The sequence below is a fragment of the Artibeus jamaicensis genome, unplaced genomic scaffold (genome assembly GCF_021234435.1).
Source record: "Artibeus jamaicensis isolate MK-2021 breed Jamaican fruit bat unplaced genomic scaffold, CSHL_Jam_final contig_470, whole genome shotgun sequence".
Classification (NCBI taxonomy): domain Eukaryota; kingdom Metazoa; phylum Chordata; class Mammalia; order Chiroptera; family Phyllostomidae; genus Artibeus; species Artibeus jamaicensis.
Window position 1 is genome coordinate 334,857 of NW_026521849.1, and position 24,388 is coordinate 359,244.

At 41.5% G+C, this 24,388-nt stretch overlaps 1 protein-coding gene and 1 long non-coding RNA gene across 2 annotated transcripts; both read right to left on the reverse strand.

Annotated features, from left to right (window-relative positions):
• Window positions 1-8,247: 8,247 nt before the first annotated feature.
• Window positions 8,248-8,869, reverse strand: LOC128627808 (uncharacterized). The gene is made up of 2 exons (XR_008392098.1): window positions 8,745-8,869; window positions 8,248-8,331 (listed from the first exon to the last, which is right to left on the reverse strand). It is a non-coding gene; the product is annotated as an uncharacterized LOC128627808 (long non-coding RNA).
• A 4,831-nt stretch (window positions 8,870-13,700) lies between these two features.
• Window positions 13,701-21,225, reverse strand: ZNF792 (zinc finger protein 792). Its single transcript, XM_037129518.2, has 4 exons — window positions 20,897-21,225; window positions 18,436-18,562; window positions 17,787-17,909; window positions 13,701-17,120 (listed from the first exon to the last, which is right to left on the reverse strand). Exons 1-4 carry the CDS (start codon window positions 20,927-20,929, stop codon window positions 15,502-15,504), a joined length of 1,902 nt encoding a protein of 633 aa, XP_036985413.2. The 5' UTR covers window positions 20,930-21,225; the 3' UTR covers window positions 13,701-15,501.
• Window positions 21,226-24,388: the final 3,163 nt, after the last annotated feature.

The window sequence follows — 24,388 nt, forward strand, 5'->3', positions numbered from 1 at the left end:
ACAAATATGCAGCAACTTGTGGCTTCTCTGCTGTAGCAAAGTGAAATTTGTCTCTCTGTCTCTACTGTTGGGATGCTCACTATTTGGGTCCCACTCTGCAGTTCCCAGTTGTTTGTGTCTCTTGTGGGTAAAAGAAAACAAAGCAACAAACAAAGAAAGAAAAAAGGCAGGAGAAGGGAGGAAAAAGCAATAAGTTTGGGAAGAAAGGAAGAAGGACTAAAACAGGAAAAAAAGGAGAGGAACAAAGTATTGAAAGATAAAGCAATAATAAAATTTAAAATATATAAGATTACTTAAAAAAAAGAAAAAAAAACCTTCCCTTCTTGGTTTCAAACTGTCCAAACCGGTGTTTCTGGTTGCATCAAGACCTCTCTGTGGGCTGGGGTGCAGGCATGCACACGTGCACCAGTCAGGCTGCCAGATTGGGGTGCAGGCGCCCATGCACCTGCCAGGCGGCCTGGGTCCCACAGGGTCTGGCATGGTCCTTCCCAGTTCTGTGGCGGGACTCAAATGCTTCCTCCCATCCTCTGGATCGCTGCCAGGCTGGGTGGGAAGCAAGCCAAGCTGCCATCGCAGGAGAGCACCTCAGTCCACTTTCCAAAAAAATCTTCTCCAGAGAGCCTGCCTCTCAGCTCAGCCCAATCCCCAGCCAGACCAGTAACGACAATGCGCCTCTCGATTATCCTGGGCTGGTGACCACAGAGTCCGCAGCTGAACACAGCCCATTGTCCTTGTTATTCTTTCTGTAAACTCAAGCAGACAGGTCTCTGCCCGGTGTCGCCCAGCCTTGCTTAGACGGGGAAGGAGGAAACTGATGTCCCAGCTCTCTTCCCAAGGACCCTGCAGCAGGCCCAAGGCTCCCAAAGAGTCTGCCATAGCCCTGCTGGGTGCCAGGCTCCCGAATGGTCCTCCATGGCCAATGCCCCCCAGCGCTGGTCGCCTACCGAGGCCGCTGGACCGCGACCGTAGCTGCCGCACCAGGGCTGTCTGGCCAAGGGCGCTGGCCCTTGCTGCCACCGCCACTGTTGTCTTTATTCAGGTCCCTGAGATCCCACTGACCTGCCACTGTCTGGTCCTTCAGCGTCCATCACTATCTCTAGTCTCTTAATTTCATAAATGCTGGGGATCTGTTGGTTGATTGCACTTTTCCTCTGGAGATCTTCCAAAATTTTCTCCCATGTATACAGGAGCTGGAATCCACTTGATCCTACTCTGTCGCCATCTTCCCAGAAGCCTCAGTTTTCTTGTCAATGGTCATCTCACATTCTTTTTCTCTGCTCTTAAAATACCTGCATTCTGGATCCAACTTTAATAATCTTTGCTAGTTGGTTGTGGGTAGGCTAGTTGTTGTTGCATTGTTTTTTCAATTTTATATGTAGAACACTAATTCTGTATTTCAAATATCAAATTTTACTGGTACCCTCTCCTAATCTTTTTGTCTAAAATTTTAATTTTGCTGTCTTAGCTTGGTTTTTTGTCTTTCTTCTATTTCTCTTTTATCCTGCCCTCGTATTTTTCTCTATTCTTTTTTCTTTTTCCTTACATCCCAAATTTTATTTTTTCCCTGTCTTTGTCTGTTTTTTGTTCCTTACCGTTAGTATTCCCTCTTGCTCTTTCATTTCCAAATCACTCCCCACGCCTCTAAACATTATAGACTTATCTTTGTTTCTTTTCCCCCTCTTATTCCCATACCACCTACATTAATTTTAGCTCTTTTGTTGTTGTGAGTACTGTGGTGGATCTTTCTCTTTAATTTGGCTCCTATATTTTTATTAGTTATTTACTATTTTTCTTTCCTTTCCCTTTCTCTCTATATTTTATTTTATGTTATTTTAATTTCTGTTTAAACATAATACTGTATGCTTCCTTTCTCATACTCCATTCCACATCCTTCATTTCCTTTTTTATCCAACGAGGTAAATTTTACCATCTCTCTTTCCATTATTTCAACTCGCAACTCTTATTATTGCCCCTCCCTGTACCCTCTCAAAACTATTTTTTTTCAGTAGATCTTCTCACATCTGCTCTCCTTTCTTATAATACTCTTAATTTCCTTATACCCTTATTAATACTGGTTCATTTGCCATTGATAGTGGAATTGTTGGGGGGGAGTTATATTTGAGGATGTGGGTTTGTTTCCTGGGCTTTGTGGTTTTGTTCTGGCAGAACCTGCACAACAGCACACAATATGTGGTAGCTGGAGTGACCCTGGGTCAACCACCTGGAGGGAAGAACCCACCAAAGTAAGACCCAACAATAACCAAAATCCAATTGCACCCCAAGAACCAGCATTAAAGGCATAAAGGACATCCTAACAGGATCAAGTTCAGGAGATCAAGGAGACTGCACCACTGAATCTCACAGGCCTTCTACCACAAAAGTTGACACAACACAGAAAGTAAAAACAGATTAATTTAAGAAGTAGGATTAGCAACAGGGGAATGGGAGAAGGAGAAGGGAGGAGAAGGTACAGAAAATAAGTAGCACAGACAGTAGATAGAAAGTAGATAGGGGGGAGGGTAAGAATAGTAGGGGAAATACAGAATCTAAAGAACTTGAGACACGTGTTCATGAACTAAAGGGGGGGGAATGGTGGGAGAGGGGTGTGCAGGGTGGAGGGGAAAAGAGGGGGGGAATAGAACAAATGTAATGGCATAATCAATAAAAAATGTTAAAAAAAAAAGAAGTAAAAACACACAAGAGTCCCACAAATAATGGGAAAAAAAAAAAAACCCTAATCAAAGAGAAAAGGAATCCTCAGAAAGAATGCTAAATGAAGTAGAGACAAGTCAACTATCAGATATTGAGTTCAAACAAATGGTTATAAGAAAGCTCAATGAGCTTAGTGAGAATTACCAAAAACTACAGGGAGATTATGAGTAACTTACTGCAAACTATATCAGCATAAAAAGGAACATAGAAAAAATCAACAAGGGCCAAGAGAAAATGCAGAATACAGTTTCTGAATTAAAGAACACAGTAGGACTCAACAGCAAACTAAGTAAAGCAGAATATTGAATCAGTGAGCTAGAGGAAAAAGGAGAAAAAACTTCCCCCCAAAACAAGAAACTGGACTTCTGGCCAAGATGGAGGCGTAGGTGAAAATACTGTACCTCTTCACACAACCAAATTTAAGAACAACAAAGATTTAGAAAAAATCATAACCAAAACAGACAGAAAATTGAACTGTACAGAAGTCCAACAACAACGAACCATTCATCCAGACTGATAAGAGGGGCAGAGTCAGCAGCCAGCAGAGAGGGGTTGAGGCAGGGAAAAGTGGTGGCTGCTGGGCCAACCCAGGCATGCAGGCAGTGGTTGGCACATCCAAGGCATGAGGTGGCAATGGGCAGACCCAGTGAGGGCACGGGGCGGCTGGCTGACCACAGTCACACATTCACGTACAGATAAACCAGGTGCAAAAACGAACAGTGAGACAGACTGTGCAATGCAGGGCCTGAGCACTGGGAAATAAACCCTAAAAGCACCGACTGAAAACACTTGTGGGGGGTGAGGTGCCAGGAGAGGCTCCCAGCCTCACAGGAGAGTTCCTTGGAGAGACCCACGGGGTCCTAGAATGTACCCAAGCCCACCTACCCAGGAACCAGCACCAGAAGGGCCTAATTTGCTTGTGGGATGTGCCAGAGGGGACCTAAATACGAGAGAGAGAAAACCAAAAGCCATTGCTAACTCTCTGACCCCACTCCCAGTCAAAACCCAGTGACTGGGTTGACCCACCCTGGTGAACACATAAGCTTTTGCCCCTCATACATAACAGGCACAAACAGACCAAAACATTATGGCTCAAGCAGAAGAACAACTCAAAGCCCCAGAGCCAATACTTCTAAGTAACCAAGAGATAGCCAACCTATCAGATGCACAGTTCAAAACACTGGTGATCAGGATGCTCACAGAACTAGTTGATTTTAGTCACAAATTAGATGAAAAAATGAAGGCTATGCTAAGTGAAATTAAGGAAAATGCACAGGGAACCAATAGTGATGGAAACAAATCTGGGACTAAAATCAACAAAGTGGACTAGAAGGATAAAAGAAATGACCAAACAGAAAAGAATGAAGAAACAAGAATTCAAAAAAAATGAGGAGAGGCTTAGGAACCTCCAGAACATCTTTAAACATTCTAACATCTGAATTATAGGGGTACCAGAAGGGGAAGAGGAAGAAAAACAAGTGCAAAACCTATTTGAACAAATAATAAGGGAGAACTTTCCCAATCTGGCAAAGGAAATAGACTTCCAGGAAGTCCAGGAAGCTCAGAGGGTCCCAAAGAAGTTGGACCCAAGGAGGAACACACCAAGGCACATCATCATTACATTAGCCAAAATTAAAATGAAGGAGAGAATCCTAGAAGCAGCAAGAGCTAAGGGGACAGTCACCTACAAAGGAGTTCCCATCAGACTGTCAGCTGATTTCTCAAAAGAGACCTTACAGGCAAGAAGGGACTGGAAAGAAGGATTCCCAGTCATGAAATCCAAAGACCTATCCAAGATTGCTCTATCCAGGAAAGCTTACATTTAGAATGGAAAGGCAGATAAAGTGTTTCTCAGATAAGGTCAAGTTCAAGGAGTTCATTATCACCAAGCCCTTATTTTATGAAATGTTAAAGGGACTTACCTAAGAAAAAGAAGATAAAAAATATGAACAGTGGAAGGACAGCAAACTCAGTTACTAACAACCACAGCTAAAACAAAAGCAAACTAAGAGGACAGCTAGATCAGGAGCGGAACCATAGAAATGGAAATCACATGGAGGATTAGCAACAGGGGAGTGGGAGAAGGAGAAAGGGGGAGAAGGTACAGAGAATAAGTAGCATAAACGGTAGGTAGAAAATAGGCAGGGGGAGGGCAAGAATAGTATGGGAAATGTAGAAGCTAAAGAACTTGTGACACATGGACATGAACTAAAGGGGGGTATGGGGGGAGGGGTGTGAAGGGTGGAGGGGAATGAAGGGGGAAAAATGGGACAACTGTAATGGAATAATCGATAAAATATATTTTAAAAAATTAAAGAACAGGAAAAAAGTGTCAAAAACAATGAAGAGGGTTAAGAGATCTACAGGATAATATGAAACATAATAACATCCATATAGTAGGGATACCAGAAGGAGAAGAAGAGAAAGAAATAAAAAACCTGTTTGAAAAAGTAATGATGGTAAACTCCCACATTTTGATAAGAGAAAAAGCCACACAAGTCCAGGAACCAAAGAGGGTTCTGATCACAAGGAACTCAAAGAGGCCCACTACAAGACACATCATAATTAAAAGGGAAAAATTTGAAGAGAAAAAAAAAATCTTGAAGGCAGCAAGAGAGAAACAGAAAGTAACATACAAGGGAGACCTGATAAGGCTAGTAGCTAGCTTCTCAACAGAAACATTACAAGCTAGAAGAGAATGGCCATAAATATTCCAAGCAGTAAAAAGCAAAGGCCAGCAACTGAGACTACTCTATCCAGCAAGGCTCTCAATTAAAATTGAATGTGACTAAACATAATTAATGCCATATATTAGAGACCTATAACCAACATCATATTCAATGGACAAAAACTTAGAGCTTTCCCACTAACATTAGAAACAAGACAACGATGCCTGCTTTCACCACTCCTACTCAACATAGTACTAGAGGTCTTAGCCAAAGCAATCAGGCAAGAAAAAGAAATAAAAGACATCCAAATTGGAAAGGAGGAAGTAAAACTGTCACTGCTTGCAGATGACATGATAATATACATAAAAAATCCTATGGACTCCACCAAAAAACTATTCAACCTAATAAACAAATTTGGCAAAACAGCCAGATACAAAGTCAACACTGAGAAATCAAAGGTGTTTTTGTACAATAATAATGAAGTATCAGAAACAGAAATCAGGAAAAAAATCCGACTTGCTATAGCAACAAGAAAAATAAAGTACCTAGGAATAAATATAACCAAGGAGGTAAAAGACCTGAACTCATAAACCTATACAACACTGAAGAAAGAAATTAAAGAAGACACAAATGGAAGAATGTACTGTGCTCATGGATTAGGTGAATTAACATCATCAAAATGTCCATATACCCAAAGCAATTTACAGACTCAATGCAATTCCTATTAAAGTACCAATGGCATATTTCACAGACATAGAACAAACACTTCAAAAATTTATATGGAACCATAAACGACCCCAAATAGCAGCTGCAATTTTGAGAAAGAAGAACAAAGCAGGAGGGATCACAATATCTGATATCAAGCTGTATTATAAGGCCACTGTAATCAAAACAGCCTGGTACTGGCATAAAAACAGACACATAGACCAATGGAAAAGAACAGAGAGCCCAGAAATAAACCAAACTTTCTACAGTCAAATAGTATTCAACAAAGGGGGCAGTAACATAAAATGTAGTAAAGACAGCCTGTTCAACAAATGGTGTTGGTAGATCTGGACAGCTACATGCAAAAAAAAATGAAACTCCATTACCAATTTACACCATACACCAAAATAAATTGGAGGTGGATAAAAGACTTAAATATAAGCCATGACACCATAAAAGTCCTAGAGGAGAACATCAGCAGGAAAATCTCAGACATTCCATGCAGCAACATTTTCACTGATATGTCCCCTAAAGCAGGGGCATAAAGGAAAAAACAAACGGGACCTTACCAAATTAAAAAGGTTCTGCATGGCTACAGAAAACAGCATTAAAATGAAAAGAGAACCAATTATATGGGAAAACACAATTGCCAATGATACCTCGGACAAGTGTTTGATCTCCAAAATAAAGAGCTCACACAACTCCACTTCGGGAAGACAAACAACCCAATTAAAAAATGGGCAAAAGACCTGAACAGACACTTCTCCAAGGAGGACGTACAGTGGGCCCGCAGACACATGAAAAAATGTTCAATATCACTAGCTATCAGAGAGATGCAAATTAAAACCACAATGATATACCACCTCACACCATTGAGAATGGCAATCATAAACAAAGCAACAAACAACAAGTGTTGGAGAGGCTGTGGAGAAGAGGGGACCCTAAACCATTGTTGGTGGGATTGCAGACTGGTACAACCACTGTAAAACAGTATGGAATTTTCTTAAAAAAAAAAACAAAAAATGGACGTGCCTTTTGATCTAGCAATTTCACTGCTGGGATTATATCCTAAGAACTCTAAAACACCAATCCAAAAGAACCTATGCACCCCAATGTTCACAGTAGCACATTTTACAATAGCCAAGTGCTGGATGCAACCTAAGCACCCATCAATAAATGGGTAGGTCAAAAACTATGGTACATTTGCACAATAGAATTCTATGCAGCAGAGAGAAAGGAGCTCCGATCCTTTGAGACAGCATGGATGGAATTGGAGAGCATTATGCTAAATGAAATAAGCCAGGCAGTGAGGGACAAATACCATATGATCTCATCTTTAACTGTTCATAATCAACAAAAGAAAAAGGCAAACAAAGTATAACCAAAGAAACTGAAATTAAGAACAGTCTAACAATAGCCAGAGGGGAGCAGGGAGGGGACAGTGGGTTGAAGGGTTTTCAGGAACTACTATAAAAGACACATGGACAAAACTAAGAAGGAGGGTGGAAGCAAGGGTGGGAGGTGAGTATGGCTGGGGTGCGGGGGGAGTGGTGGGGAGAAAATGCAGACAACAGTAATTGAACAAAAATTAAGTAAATTTTAAAAAATGGAAGGTGAAATAAAGAGCTTCTTGGACAAAAGAAGGCTAAAAGAATATATTCTACCAAACCAGCATTTCAAGATATGCTAAAGGGACTGCTTTAAGAAGAGGAAGAAAAAATGGTGAGAGAGAAAGGAACAAAGGGAGAAAATGGAAATGAGTAACTACTTACCAATAATAACCTTAAATGTAAATAGATTAAATGCTCCAAACAAAAGACATGTGGCAGCTGAATAGATAAGAAAACATGACCCTATAATATGCTGCCTCCAAGAGTGCCACCTGAGAACAAAAGACCTACACAGACTGAAAGTGAAGGATTGGGAAAAAAAATATTCCAAGCAAACAGATAGGGAAAATAAGCCAGGGTAGCAATACTTGTATCTGACAAAATAGGCTTCAAAGAAAGGGTCATAAAAAGAGACCCAGAGGTCACTTTGTATACCCAAGGGAAAAACTCATTATGAAAACATAAACAGCCCTGGCTGGTGTAGCTCAGTGGATTGAGTGCAGGCCTGTGAACCAAAAGATTGCGGTTTGATTCCCAGTCAGGGCACATACCTGAGTTGCAGGTTAGTTCCCAGCAGGGGATGTATGGGAGGCAACCATATTTATATTTCTCTCCTTCTCTCCTTCTCTTCCCCTCTAAGGATAAATAAATAAAATCTTTAAAAAAAGAAAACATAAACATCATAAAAATATATGATGCCAACATAGGAGCATCCAAATATATAAGGAAAATCTTGGAGGACTTCAACAAAAATATAGACTCACATCACAGCCCACCCCCCTCCTCAGTGCTCCCTACCTCCCTCCCATTTCCCACCCACCTGCCTTAGTTTTTGTCCATGTGTCCTTTATACTTGTTCCTGTGAATCATTCCCCTTTTCCCCTGAAATTCTCTCCCCTCTGGTCCCTGTCAGCCTGTTCTTTATTTCAGTGTCTTTGGTTATATTTTGCTTGCTTGTTTGTTTTGTTTTTTAGGTTCCTGTTAAAAGTGAGATTTTATGGTATTTGTCTTTCACTGCCTGGCTTATTTCACTCAGCATAATGCTTACCAGTTCCATCCATGCTGTTGCAAAGGGTAGAAGCTCCTTCCTTCTTTCTGCTGCATAGAATTCCATTGTGTAAATGTACCATAGTTTTTGCATCCATTCATTTACTGATGGGCACCTAGGTTGTTTCCAACTCTTGGCTATTGTAAATTGTGCAGCTATGAACTGGGGGGGGGGGGGGGGGGGGCTGGGCTGGGAGTAAAAGACAGAAAACTGTACTTGAACAATAATTAAATTTAAAAAAGAATTTTTTTCTAGACTGAAAGAAGTATAACAGATTACAAATATAACAAAGGACTAATACCATAAGTATCAAAATATTCATAAATATACTGTAATATTCTTATTAAACACTTGTCTGGCACGTCCAAAAAAAGAAAAATATAGAATATAACATACTTATACTAGGGGGTTTTTAACACCCCACTGTCAAAAATAGATGTGTCTTCTAAACAAAGTATCAATAAAGATATTGTGGCATTGAACAATCCCTAGATTAAAAGAACTTAACTTATATGTATCGAGCCTTTCACCTCAAAATAGCAAAATACACATCCTTTTCAAATACACATGGGTCATTTTCAAAGATAGATCACATGATAGGTCACAAAACAAGCCTCAACAAATTCAAGTCAATTGAAAATATATCAAGCATCTTCTCAGACCACAAGGGCCTGAAACTATACACCAAACTCAAGGAAAAAACCTCAAAAATACCCAAATTCATGGAGATTAAATAGCATGCTATTAAACAATGAGTGGGTTAAGAATGAGATTAGGGAAGAAATCAAAAAGTTTCTGGAAACAAATGGAAATGAACTCCCAGCACTCCAAAACTTAGGGGACACAGCAAATGCAGTTCTGAGAAGGAAGTTCATAGCAATACAGGCATACCTAAAAAAAGATAAAAATATTTCAAATAAATAACCTCACACTACATATACAAGAACTAGAGGAAAAACAACAAAGCCCATAGCAAGTAGATGAAAGGAAATAATGAAGATCAGGGCAGAATTAAATGACATAGAGACTAAAGGAACATTTCTAAGGATCAATAAATCCAGGAGCTACTTCTTTGAAAAATTAACGAAATTGACAAGCCTTTATCCAAATGCATGAGTAAAAAAAGAGAGAGGACCCAAATAAACAAATCAGAAATGAAAAAAGGGACATTACAACTGATACCACAGAAATAGAGAATTGTAAGAAAGTACTACAAAGAACTATATGCCAAGAAACTTGAAAACCTAGGTGAAATGGACAAATTTCTCAGAAAATATAATCTTCAAAAACTCAATGAAGAAGAAGCAGAAAGCCTGAACAGACCAATTACAGCTGACAAAATTGAAGCAGTAATAAAAAAAATTCCCATCACACAAAAGCCCTGAACTGGATGGTTCACAGGAGAATTTCACAAAGCATTTAAGGAAGAGCTAACCCCTGTCCTTCACAGGCTATTCCAAAAAGTCCAAGAAGATGGAAGACTCCCAGATACTTTGTATGAGGCCAGCATCATTCCTAATCTCAAAACCAGATAAAGACACAGAAAAGAAAGAAAACTACAGGCCAATATCTACAGGCTAATGAACATCAATGCTAAAATCCTCAACAGAGTACTGACAAACTGTATCTAGCAAAACATCTAAAAGATCATACACCATGATCAATGGATTCATCCCAGGGATCCAAGGATGGTACAATATTCACAAATCAATAAATGTAACACAGAACAAAAGACAAAAATCACGTGATAATATTAACAGATGCAGAAAAAGCATTTGATAAGGTACAACACCCATTTATGATTAAAAAAACAACACTGAATAAAGTGGGAGTAGAGGGAGCATTCCTCTACATAATAAAGGCCATATATGAAAACAGCCAACATCATACTCAATGGGCAAAAACTAGAAGCCTTCCCACTAAGATCAGGAACTAGACAAGGATGTCTGTTTTCACCACTCCTATTCAACATAGTAGTGGAAATCCTAGCCACAGCAATCAGACAAGAAAGAAATAAAAGACGTCTACATTGGAAAGGAGGAAGTAAAACTGTCATTGTTTGCAGATGACATGATAGTGTACACACAAAACTGTAGAGACTCCACCAAAAACACTATTCAACCTAATAAGTGAATCTGGCAAAACACTAAGATACAAACTCAATATTCAGACTTGAATACATTTTTGTACACCAACAATGAAATGTCAGAAACAGAAATCCAGGAAAAAATCCCATTTGCTACAGAAACAAGAAAAATAAAGTAGCTAGAAATAAGCCTAACCAAGAAGGTTAAAGACCTGTACTCTGAAAACTATACAACGCTAAAGAAATCAAGGAAAACACAAACAAATGGAAGCACGTACCATGCTCATGGATTGGAAGAATTAACATAATCAAAATGGCCACACTACCCAAAGCGATTTAGAGATCCAATGCAATCCCTAAAGTACCAATGACATATTTCACAGATACAGTTGAATATTTCAAAAATTTATACAGAACCACAAATAACCCCAAATAGCTGCAGCAGTACTGAGAAAGAAGAACAAAGTAGGAGGGATCACCATACCTGACATCAAACTATATTATAAGGTGATGATAATCAAAACAGTCTTGTATTGGCATAAGAACAGACACATACACTAATGAAACAGAACAGAGAGCCTGGAAACAAACCCAAGTCTCTATGGTTAATTAATATTTGACAAAGGGGGCAAGAGTATTAAATGGAGTAAAAATAGCCTCTTCAACAAATGCTATAGGGAGATCTGAACAACTACATGCAAAAAATGAAACTTAACCACCAACTTAACACCATACACAAAAATGAATTCAAGGTGGATAAAGGACTGAAATATAAGTCATGATACCATAAAAGTCCTAGAGGAGAACACAGGCAGGATAATATCAGATATTCCACACAGTAATATTTTCGCTGATATGTCCCCTAGAGCAAGGAACATAAAGGAAAGAATAAACAAGTGGGACTTCATCAAAATAAAAAGCTTCTGCACAGCTAAAGAAAACATTAGCAAAATGAAAAGGGAACCAACTGTATGGGAAAATATATTTGCCAATTATATCTCACAGAAGGTTTTGCTCTCTAAAGTATATAAAGAACTCACACAACTCCACACCAGGAAGACAACTCAATTAAAAAATGGGCCAACGACCTGAACAGACACTTCTCCAAGGATATATACACAGAGGGCTCAGAGACACACGAAAGGATGCTCAGAATCACTAGCCATCAGGAGATGAAAATTAAAACCACAATGAGATACAACTTCACACTAGCGAGAATGTCCATCATAATCAAATCAACAAACAATAAGTGCTAGAGAGGTTGTCAGAAAATACAACCCTAGTACATTGTTGGTAGGAATATAGACTCGTGCAGCCACTCTGGAAAACAGTATGGAATTTCCTCAAAAAAACTAAAAATGGAGTTGCTTTTGACTCAGCAATTCCATTGCTGGGATTATACCCTAAGGATCCTGAAACACTAATGTAAAAGAGCCTATGCATCCCAATGTCCATAGCAGCACAATTTACAAAGCCAAGTGGTGGAAACAGCCTAAATGCCCATCAGCCAATGAGTGGATCAAAAAACTGGTTCATTTACATAATGGAATATTACTCAGCAGAAAGAACTGCTACCCTTTGTGACAGTGTGGATGGAACTAGAGAGTATTAGACTAAGTAACATAAGCCAGTCAGTGAAAAACAAATACCATATGATCTCACCTGTAAGAGAAACCTAATCAATAAAACAAACACATGAGTGAAATAGAACCAGAGAGATAGAAATAAAGAACAAACTGACAGTTACCAGAGGGTTGGGGAAGAGTATAATGAGGGAAAGAACGGGAAAGGTCAAGTCAAGGAACATGTACAAAGGACCCATGGACAAGGATAATGGGATAGAGATTATCTTTGGGAGCAGGGGTTGGACAGGGCAAGGGAGAGCAACACAGGGACAACTGTAACTAAACAATAAAAAAATGGAAAAATCACTTGAATAGACATTTATCTACAGAAGATATACAAATGACCAGTAAGTACATAAAACAATACTATCATGAATCATTAGGGAACTGCAAATTAATGACGTATCACTTCACACTCATTAGGATAAAAACTATATTAAAAAAAACAACAGAAAAAAAACAAGTGTTGGTGAAGATATGAAAAATTGGACTCTTGGATACTGTTTGTAGGAATGTAAAATGGTACAGCCATTGTGAAAAATAGTATGGAGGTTCCTCAAAAATTAAAAGTATAACTACCAAATGATCCTGTAATTCCACTTTAATGCATATACCCCAAAGAATAAAAAGCTGAGTCTTAAAGAGATATTTGTATCTCTTTTAGCAATATTATTCACAATAGTTAAAAAGTGGAAATAAAACAAATATCCATTGACAGATGAATAAGCAAAATATGGCATACACATACACACAAATGGCATATTTTTCAGCCTCAGAAAAAAATTTTTGATGAACACTACAACATGAATGAACCTTGAGGTTATTATGCTAAGTGAAATACCCCAGCCTCAATAAGACAATTCCTGTATGATTTCATAACTGAGGTTCCTAGAGCAAATTAACAGAAATTGAAAGGATGGTGGTTTTCAGAGGCTTAGAAAGGGGGAATTAGGAGTTACTATCTAATGATATACAGTTTTAGTTTTACAAGATGAAAAAGAGATGAATGGTGGAGATGATTGAACAATATACTTGTATACTTAATACCACTGAACTGCACACTTAGAGGGTTAACATAGTAAACTCGATATTATGTGTATTTTACCAGAATTTTAATTTACAAAATAAACCGAACTGTGGTGGATTCATTCAACTTAGCACTATTCAACAGTAAGAGGAATAAACTTTTCATACACACAGCATGGTATTCCCAAGATAATTATCTTGTATGAAAGAATATAGACCAAAAGTAGAGTATAAGTACTTTATAATTCCTTTTTAATTGTATAAAATCTATAGAACACAAACAAATCTATGTGAGAAAAGGTTAATAGATTCCTTGGGATGAGGCTAATGGTTTCCTGGGAAAGACAAAGAGAAATAATAAAGGGGCACAAGGTAGATTTGTGGGTAATGGATAGGTTTATTATCATGACTATAGTGTTGATTCCCTGAGTATACACACACTTAAAAACATATGAAATTGTACATACTAAATACATATAATTATTTATTGCCTGACCACTTTATCTCAATAAAGTATTAAAAGAAATTGTTGCACATAAGAATCCGATCTCCATTCATTTAGCAAATTGGAAGATTTGGTAACCCCACATTAATTCTACTTTCTCATTGCTTTGGCAGCAAAAGTGGCTGGCTATGTCACAAATGTAACACCCCTGGAATACAGAATCTACCTCCTCTCAGGTCCTATTTTTCTGCCAATGCAACAGTGGCTTTGAGATAATGCAGTGAGCCTACAGTAATCTACAAAACTTTTTCGATTATTTGCTCTGCCAGTAACCCTAGTCGTGACAGAAGTCTGGTGGTCTTGAAAACTTCTGCAAAGTCTGAATCCTGCAGTCATAGTCAAGAAAACATTTGTAGATGCTCTTTTAAAACAGGTACATTCCAGCCCTGGCTGATGTGGCTCAGTGGATTGAGTGCCAGCCTACAAACCAAAGGGTCACAGGTTCAATTTCCAGTCAGGCCAGATGTCTGGGTTGTGGATCATGTCTCCAGTAGGGGGTGCATGAGGAGCAATGACACATTGATGTTTCTCTGCCTTAAATTCTTCCTCCCTTCCCTTCTTTCTAAAAACAAATAAAATCTTTTAATACATTCCCTCTAGTTTGCTGCAGCCTCACTTACTCCATTATAACTTCCAGTGTTCCTGTACAAATTATGGTCCCAGTGGACCCAGTAAGTCTTACAATCACTTATAATCAAATACCGTATGTTAGACTTCAAGGTATATGGCTCCTTGACAGATGCCAAAGTAAATAGTGTCTGTTCAACAGTGCTAGGGAATATGAGACATCCCCTGGAAACAGTGGGGCCTAATTCATGCTACTCTCAGATGCACCAAAGTCTGTCACAAATGCCCCTTCTTTGAGGTGATCTCTGGGTCCACAAGAATTCATGTCATTCAGATGTTAGGCTCCCAAAATCCCTACAATTTTGCCTAGGCAGTCTTGAATACCAATAAAAATGAGGCCATATCTGGACTGAGAGCTGCTCTCTGCTGTTCTAAGACAATAAATTTAGGGATCCCTTTAATTTGGTAGAACTTAATTCTTTTCTCAACCCATTCCACACATTAATCAGTGCATCAGAACACAGATTGAAGGTGACTTTGTCAATAAGACCCTTAATATCACCCAAACCAGAGAAATATAAATTAGGTACTTGTTGGGATGGGCAATGTGGAGGCTAGATAAATTCATCATGAGCATCATGAACTCAACAATATCCTTGAAGAAATTAAACCTTCTCAGCAAGCTGCCAGCAGAACCCAGCTCAGGTCTCCATGGCCAAAACGGGTCAGGGGCATAGATACACAAGTCACAATGGGAAGAACTGAGGCACTCTTATGACCATAGGCTTACTCACAATTCTCTTATAAAGAGAAGTCTGAGCACAGGGAGTAGTTGGCACATACCCTGAAGACCTGCTAGTGGGTAAGGCTCAGATGGCTTCTGCCAAAAACGCTGGCAAAGTCCACAGTCAGAACATACAACGTAGCTCCAGAAAGCTTCCAACATATCTAGCATTCATAGGGAATCTCCCTAGACTGAATATTTGAATGAACAAGGTCCAGCTTTGGGCTGACAGCTCCCTCATAGAGACTACTCCCAGAGCTTTTCTCTAGTGTGCATTGTGCTGAAGGAGAAAGCACATTCTCTGTACTTCTTTCTCTAGTGTGAATTTTCTGATGCCGAATGAGGGTACGCCTTTGGCTAAAGGCTTTCTCACATTCACTGCACTTATATGGCCTATCTGGTTTGTGAACTTTCTGGTGCTGCCTCAGATTAGATCTCTGTCTGAAGGTTTTCCCACATTCCAGGCATTCATAAGGCCGCTCACCGGTGTGAAGTCTCCGATGGTTACCGAGGCTAGAGCTTTGGTTAAAGAATTTCCCACATTCTGGGCACTGATAAGGCCGTTCACCAGTATGAAGTCTCCGATGGCTATTAAGGCTGGAGCTCTGGCTAAATGACTTCCCACATTCAGGGCACTGGTAAGGCCGCTCACCAGTGTGAACCCTCTGATGTTTCATGAGATCAGAGCTTCGACTGAAGGTTTTCCCACACTCACTGCACACATAAGGCCGTTCACCAGTGTGAACTATTTGATGTTGAATGAGATTGGCAACGTGGCTAAAGAATTTCCCACATTCATTGCATTTATAGGGTCTTTCTCCAGTGTGAACTCTCCAATGTTTAATTAGACTGGAGTTGCAGTTGAAAGATTTCCCACATTCACTACATTCATGAGCACTTTTACCAGTATGAACCCTCTTATGATGAATTAGGTTGGAGCGTTGGCTAAAGAATTTCCCACATTCCTTGCACTCATAAGGCTTTTCTCCAGTGTGAACCCTCTTATGTTGAATGAGATTAGAGCTTCTGCTAAAGAATTTCCCACATTCACTGCATACATGAGGGCTTTCACCAGTGTGAACTCTCTGATGTTTAATGAGACTGGAATGTTGGCTAAAGAATTTCCCACATTCACAGCACTCATAAGGCTTTCCTCTACTGTGATCTCTCTGGTGCTGAAAGAGGCCAGTGGTGTGACTAAAGAATATCCCACATTTGCTGCACTCATAAGGTCTTTCTGCAGTATGGGTTCTCTGTTGCTGAGCAAGTGTGGGTTTGTCACTGAAAGCATTCCCAAATTCACTGCACCTGTTATGGCTTTGAACAGTGTGAAACTCCTCTGCACATTTGGTGCCCTGGTGTGGCTCCTCCACACTGTGAGTGATCTGATGCTGAAGAAAGCCAAATCTGGCTACAAAGTCCTTCCCATGCTCCCTGAATATGAAAGGTTTCTCAGATGTGTCATCTCTGCAGGTCTTCACAAGCAAGGCCCTACCCTCCTGCTTTCTGATAGACTTGTCTATGTCCTGCTGCATCTTTTGCTGGTGAAGGTTTGCAATGAACTCTAACTTTCTCCCATTTGCATCGCACACATATGGTTTCTGCCTGGGATGTGTTGCCTGGTGTTCAGCCAGGTGCAAAATGTCTTTCAAGTGTAGGTCACACACATCAGAGAGGTAGTCCTTCTGGGTGTATAGAGTTGCCTTAGGATTCCTGTCCTGTGACACTCCTACTACACTATGCTCACAAGGTGACTCCTCACCCTCTGTTCCATGGTGAACATCTGAAAGTAGAGAAAAGCTGGTAAAAATCATGTTAACTTTGATAGAATGAAACAGCCCTGTTACAAGTGCATGTTTAACCCAGGAATGAGTCCTTGGGATTGCTGGCAAGATGAGAGGCCTGAGTCAGAGTAAGGAATGGTCTTCTCTGCAGTATGGTGCTTGGCAATGTTATAAAACAAGGGAAGCCCTACTAGGACTAAAGACACAAGGATGGGGTATAGCATTGGGCAGAAAGGCATTGTCTCCAATTCACTTCTCTATAAAGACTTTTCAGCAAAACCCTGGCTGCTGGGAACACATAAGCCCTTTGCAGAAGGGTATGTCTTGACTCAGGAAAATCTGATTGCAACTGGGTACCTAGTATTTGAGGACTGTTAAAAGGAATGTACACATCTCATGGGATAATAAGTGCAGGCCCATATTGGAGAGGGCCACAGAGGGAGCTGTGGAAAGAGTGAGACATGGAGGCCAGAAGGTGGGATACAGTCAGGGGCCCCAAGTCAAAGTAGAAATCACAAGTCAGCAATGTGTCAAGAATGGGAAAGAAAGACTGAAGAGAGATATGGCCTTTGGCTTTTGCACCAAAACAATGATGAGCATGAGAAAAGTTGAAGGTATGCTTGAAGACAATAGTGACATCACGCATTCCCCCATCTTCCACTTACCAGAGCCAGACCCATTATATGCCCCTCTTGCCATGGCTGAAGACATGTCCACTCTGTCAGGCACCCAGGGCTCTGCCCCCATCTTCAGCTGGGCAACTATGTGGGACCTGAAAGATGTAAGTCCTAAGGAAAAGACAGGACAGGTAAGTGGCTAGCACTTGCCCAGTGAAATACTCTACCAGAGACAACAAGAAAGAAAACAAAATATTACAAAAACAATCTACAAGGAAGGTATTGCAAGAATATCCAATGGCCACAGAAAGTAGTAATCACATCGGTGTCTAGAGTTCCTGGTGGTCAGGCCTTAGGAAGTGTTAGCTAAAGGAAAGGAGCAGGACAGAACTGTCATAGACGTGGGAAGTCACCCAAGCAGAGAGTGGCCAAGTCACACAGGATTCACTGGGCTGACTGTAAGACTCCTCATTCCTGGCCCCTTCCACACAAAGGTTCAGGGAAACAGGTGTTGGGGCTCTTCAAGAATAGCATGGGACTCTACACACAGCTCACCCCTGGAACCCATAACACATATGCCAGGGAACTGAGGAAGGGAGCAGCACCGTGGTTCAGCCATGAGAAGGAAAACACTGCCTCTTGGAAAAAAGGGACAGGAAGAGATGAGCTCAGGACACACAGGTGCAGAAGGCCTTACCCAGAGAGGCTATAAGTGCAAAGTTCTCCAGCATCACATTGCAGTACAGGAGCCTCTGAGCCTCATCAAGAAGTCCCCACTCCTCCTGGGAAAAGTAGATGGTCACATCCTCAAAGGTCACAGAGTCCTGCCATAATAAAAACAGTTCATTCCATGATCAGCTTCTCTCCTCAGGACTTCTGGTCTGTCCCCTACTAGCCCTCCTTTTCAACTCTCGAACTCAGAGGAGATCCCAGGCCCTGGTTCCATTGATGTGTGCCTTTTTCTCAGGCCTCACCTAACTGACAGGCAGATAGGCAGAGAGTAACTAAGTGCAGGGCCCAACACTCTCTTTTGTGGGCCCCCTCCCCTAGTGTCACCAATGTCATCCCTTCCAGATACAAACAAACATGGGCTTAGTGTTCTCCCTTTATCCCAAGTACCAGCTCACATTTACTCCCTAACACATACCACTTTTTTTACCAAAACTTCTTCAAACCCTGCACCTCACCAATGCAGCCCATTATGAAGGCACCCTCTCCCCATCACAGCCCACATCACAGCCATCTCCATGAACTTTCACAGGTCACTCTGCACAAAGCATCCAGAGTTCTTGGCAAAAAGAACTACGATCCCATCCTGTCCCAGTTCTTGGCTCCAATCTAAGACACCCAGAACAACACTCAGATATGTGTTCCTCATAGCCCTCTTCCTCTTCTCTGTTCCACAGTCTATGCCTTCATCAGTCACACTCATTTCAAAGACAACCCCTCTGGTCCTCCTACCTCCACCTACTTTAGATCTAGTGGCTCTCCCAGCTGACCTCATTTCCCCTGAGCTCATTTCCCAGACTGACTGAAAATTCCCAGGCCTCTCCAAGGGTCATCAAAGGGCCTGATGAGAAGGCAGAGGTGGGAATAAGCACCAGCCCAGGCCTCAGTGTAATATTAGCCATTATAACTAAGCCTCAGCACCTCTCATCTCTATACCTCCAGAGAAATTTGGCCACCTGTCAGAACCTTTCCTTCATAGCCCAGCCACCACCACCACTACTCTTCCTTATCTGTCTTTAGGTTCTTAAGCCCCACCTTCCTCTGTCATTGCCACCAGGACCTGAAATGTCACACTCCAAGATCAGACACACAGCCACACCCTTATCCATACACCAGGTACCACATTTTGGATGTTTCTAACTGTGGAAATAAACGAAGACCAAGCAAATGAGAAAAGCAAAAACTATTTATTCCGAGCTTGCTATAGCAAGGGAGACAACCACTGTCATTTATATTTTGACAGTCTTGAGAACACAGAAGCGAGGAAGCTTTAGATTGGACAAAAGGGACAAAGCATTTCAGGTGGGTCCTATGGGTATGGGGGAGCTGTGGGCAGGGTAACTACAAGCAGGGCATCCTATGTGATTGGTTAGTGTGCATATGTGACTTTCTCTGGTAGGACCAGAGTTGGAAGAGGGAAGAAAAATTATAGAAGCTGTCAGTTATTAATCGAGCTCTGGCCACTTGGGGCCAGATGTTATAGAGGAGGTTACTATCTAGCTTCTTGGATTATCACTAGGGATACTGCTATATGACTTCTTGCAAGTCTTGACTACAGCAGGCTGGCTTCCTGGGCTGTTTATTGTAGATAATGGGGTTGATTTCCTAGGCAAGTTGCTGCAGGCTATGAGTCAAAGTTCTATTTTTATATATGGTCTGGTCATTGTCCCTTTGTATATTCAGTCTCTCATTATTTTAACCACACTTCCCCAGACTACCATAACTGTGTGTCTAGCTGCCCATTCTTCACCTCCACTGAGAACATCGGAACTCAACATGCCTAAAACCTAACACTGAAAATTCCTTCTAGGACCAACTATCCCATCTCAGTTAACGGCTAATTCATCCTACCAGCAGCTAAAACCCAAAACCCTGGAGTCCTTAACCCTTCTGACTCTCGCCCTCCACATCAAAAAATTTTGTTGGGCTGACTTAAAAGACCCAAAATACAATCACTTCTACCTCTGACCACGTGCACTACTGAACTGGACATTGCAGTAGCCTCACCACAGTTTTCCACTCTGCATTCCTAGGCATAAGACCTGAGTCAGCTCACCTTCCTCCTCTACTCTGAGCTTTCCGTGGTTCCCAACGCCCTCAGAATAGAAGCCCAGCTCAACCCTCCATTCCAGAGCTGACTTGGGCCCAGCTGCGCTCTCAGTCTCAGTGCCAAGCATTTCCTAGGTCCTTGTTCCTAGTAAACCCTTTCCCACCTCATCCCACTACATTTCAGAAATGGAACCTGCTCGCAATTCTTGGCCCGGGTTCTGGACCCTAGACTGGTAGTGACTCACCTCCATGGCTCCAGACTCAAAAACAGAGCAATGAGAAATGACCACAGGCCATTCCCACTTTTTAATATCCAGGCGCCAGTCTCCCGCCGGTGGACGGGGTTTGAGCGCCTGAGGGCCGGAGGAGCGTCCACTCACCTGCGCTGGGTCTCTCAGCCCTGCCGCCGCCATAAAGGCCGGTGTCTGAGGCAGGTGTCACGGGCTCAGCCTTGGGTGAGATGTGACCTGGGCTGCGGGTCGCGCTCCTAGCCTCAGTCTCTCGGGTGTATAAGGCTGCCGGGTCCCGAAGCGCCCCCTCTAGGGCCACGGAGAGCTTTATGGCCCATCCGAACCCTGACGGACGCCCAGTGACGGAGGCGATCATGGATCGTTGGAAGGCGCGGAGGAGTGTCCGGACCTTCCTGTCCCCCACTCCATCCGAAAAGTGGCATGGGAAGCGCCCACAAACCGGAGGGGACCTGCTACGGAAGTGATTCGCTGGACTGAAACCAGGAAGTTCCGGCCTCCTCCTAGTGCTGAGGAACCGCCACTCTCCTAGGTTGTCATTGGCCCAGGGCCAGCCGGCTACGCCTTCTGGGCCGTGTGCTTTCCGTTCTGCATCCGGCTAGGCAGCGGGGTGCAGTAGGGAGGTAGACGGGAGTGGGAGGAGGAAGGCGGCCTGCGGGAAGGAGATCGGACCTTGCTGCCTCCGCGTGGCCCTGGCCGACCTGCACTGGGAGCTTTCCTGTTTAAGGGGCTGTCCCCAGACTTCTGTGACCGCCTAAGACCAAGCCCCGTACTCCCGTGAGGCTATAAAAGACCAACTTGGGTGTGTGGGAAAGGAGTTTCTTGACACAGTCTGTATTTTTCTTCAAGGTGTGATTCACCTATTTTCCCAGAAGCTTGAAGTTTCCACATGATATGGAGTCTCCACTTGTTTCCTAAAAGTTTACTAACTTTCTGTGTAATTCTGAAACAAAAACACATCCATTTTCCAGTCTGGTTGTGGCTGGGTATGCCAAAGTGAGGAATCATTTCCTTCAATAGGACTTTCACTACCTCAGAGGATTTCTCAGTTTCTAGTAGGATCGGCTTCTACCCATCCTGGAAAGTTATCAATAAAGAGTACAAATATTGTCATCTTCAGACCCTAAAGATCTGGATAAAGTCTATTTGCCAGTCTTCAAATAGGCAGTGTTCTGGATATTGTATCCCTTTTTTCTTCTGATGGGGATCTGTCTTGGGGTTGTTCTTCCAGGGCACAACACATCTAGCTATTGTTTTCTGTGTGGCTTTAGAAATTCTAGGACCTGTGAGCTATAGTTTAACAGAGGTGGTTCATAGTAAGTGGCCTCATGCAAATGCTTCATGACTAGCTCTACTAAGTGTTCAGGAAGCAGTATAACTCCTTTCTTATTCTTTCTCCATTTACTATCTGGGCCTTCTTCATCAAAACCCCAGTTCTTAGCTTTCTCGTAAGTCTGCAGTTGAATATTCAGGGTTGAATTGTGACAAGTCTAGAACCGTTACCAAAGTAATTATAAATGTTCTTTTAGCAGCCTCCTTTGCTGCTCAATTGGCCCAACTGTTTCTTCTGGCCACTTCGGTGTCCTCTGTCTGATGCCCAGGGTAGTGGATAACTGCAACCTGAAATGGTACTTGGACCACTTCTAATAATTTTAAAATTTCTGTTGCTTGCTAATCTTTTTATTGGAGGTTAATAGTGCTCTTCCGGATACAACGAGGAGCACGCAAAATTAGGGAATTGTACCTTGAATCAGTATACACGTTCACTTTCTTTTTGTGTGACAATTCCAGTGTCCTTGTCAATGCAATCAGTTCAGCTTTCTGAGCAGAGGTTCCCAGTGGTAAGGCCTTCACCTCTATTTCTTCAGGAGTCACAACTGCATATCCAGCCTTTCTGTTTCTTTTGTCCATGTAACTGTTTCCATCTGCATATCGAGTCCAGTCTGTCTCTTCTAAAGGATGGTCCTGCAAATCAATTCTGCTAGAATAAACTTTATCAACTATTTCAGCACAGTCATACATTAGTGTGGTTGAGGCAGGCTCCAGAAGAAGGGAAGCAGGATTTAAATTATAGTTTTGAGGGAGATGTTGGGATTGTTGAGAAAAATTGCTTGGTACTTGCCTGTTCTTCCAGCAATGGTCCACAAATTTCCTTTTTATCCAGCAGGCTCAACACCTGGGGTGCATAAATGGTGATAGGCTGTCCCAGGGAAAGTTTTTCAGCTTCCTATAAAATCTCACAGGTGGCTGCCATAGCTTTCAAGCAGGGTGGCCACATCTGGACAGTGTGATCTAGTTTCTTTGACAAGTATGCAATGGATTGTGGAATGTCACTAATTATTTGGTGATTAGTGACCATGCTTGCAACAGCCATGATATCCTAATATTTCTGGTCCCTCTCTTCTGAGCTTCTGCTAATTACCACGGGTAAGTTCCCTCTTCTCTGGGCCATCAATCTATTTCCTTTTAATCCTGCATATGCATCTTTATTATATAAAGTCATAAAAGCCTATACATAAGATATTTCACCCCATTTCCATGACCTTTGACAAAACAACTCTAACTTCAGTGTAGTAGAGTAATTTAAAGACCTGGTCAGTGGACAGTACTCTCCTGAGTCCAAATTATACATAAGCCAAGCGGTATTGCCAAAAAATAAAAATAAAAAAGCCCCTTTTCTTTTTAGTCACAGGATCATAAGCATAGATCAAGCAGCCAGCCAGAATTCACTAACAAGGGCTATTTTCTGTTCACAGGCTCTTGCATCTGCTCTACCAGACAGAGCTCTGTGTTATCATACAAACCAGAAGGCACCTTAATTTATGACAACTGTTTTGAATCATGACAAAGACTGCAATCCTGAACCAGTAGGTACAAAAATTCAATCAAAAGTGAAGATGATGGGGAATGCTGAGAATCAGAGGAGAGTCCTCAAATGAAGTCACTTGGAAGCTGCTAGGGAGTCTCCAAATCTACATCCTGGGGCCCCCAATCCAGGCAGCCAACAGGGTTTCCTAATGTATCCCACCAGAGTTGCCAGAAAATGAAGTGGAAAAGTCAGCATTTGTGCTGCCTGTCACTATGAGAAATAATAAGTAGAGACAAGAACTGAATCTTTATTGGTGCTTTATACAGATGCTGGCAATCTGAAAAGACAGCAAGTTATGTACTCCATTTTAACATCTCATCTCAAGCCAACCTTCTTATAAGAAGAAAAAGGTAAGTAAAGGTTTTAGAAAAAGGTTTTATCTGATTAGATAAGAGTTGTTCCAGCAGTGATTTCTCTTAGTATTTCTTTGTTACTGATCAACAATTCTTTATCTGTGTCATAGATATTCCCTCCCTTGAACACAAAGGCTCAGACACTATTGCCATCACTTGCAAACACCCTGTGGCACAAAAGTTCATTTGCTTGTCAACCTTTTGGAGTCACGTAAGTCACGTATTCCAGCTCTTAAAGCAATAGATTTCCTCATGCATTAATCACTTAACCCTATCAACTATAACTGAAGCTCAAGTCTTTAGCTCTTGATTCCCCTATCATTTTTACATATCATTGAGTTAATTTGATGTTTTGTTAAAGATTTTTGTATCTATGTTTGATAGGTCTGTAGTTATCTTTTC

Bases quoted from the DNA above. Each gene is read 5' to 3' on its own strand.
- ZNF792 (XM_037129518.2), bottom strand. From the start codon at position 20,929: ATGGCGGCGGCAGGGCTGAGAGACCCAGCGCAG. The intron at 18,563-20,896 runs GTGAGTGGACGC...TTATTATGGCAG, and splicing joins GGCTGAGAGACCCAGCGCAG to GACTCTGTGACCTTTGAGGA. The intron at 17,910-18,435 runs GTAAGGCCTTCT...TCTTTTCCTTAG, and splicing joins TGCACTTATAGCCTCTCTGG to GACTTACATCTTTCAGGTCC.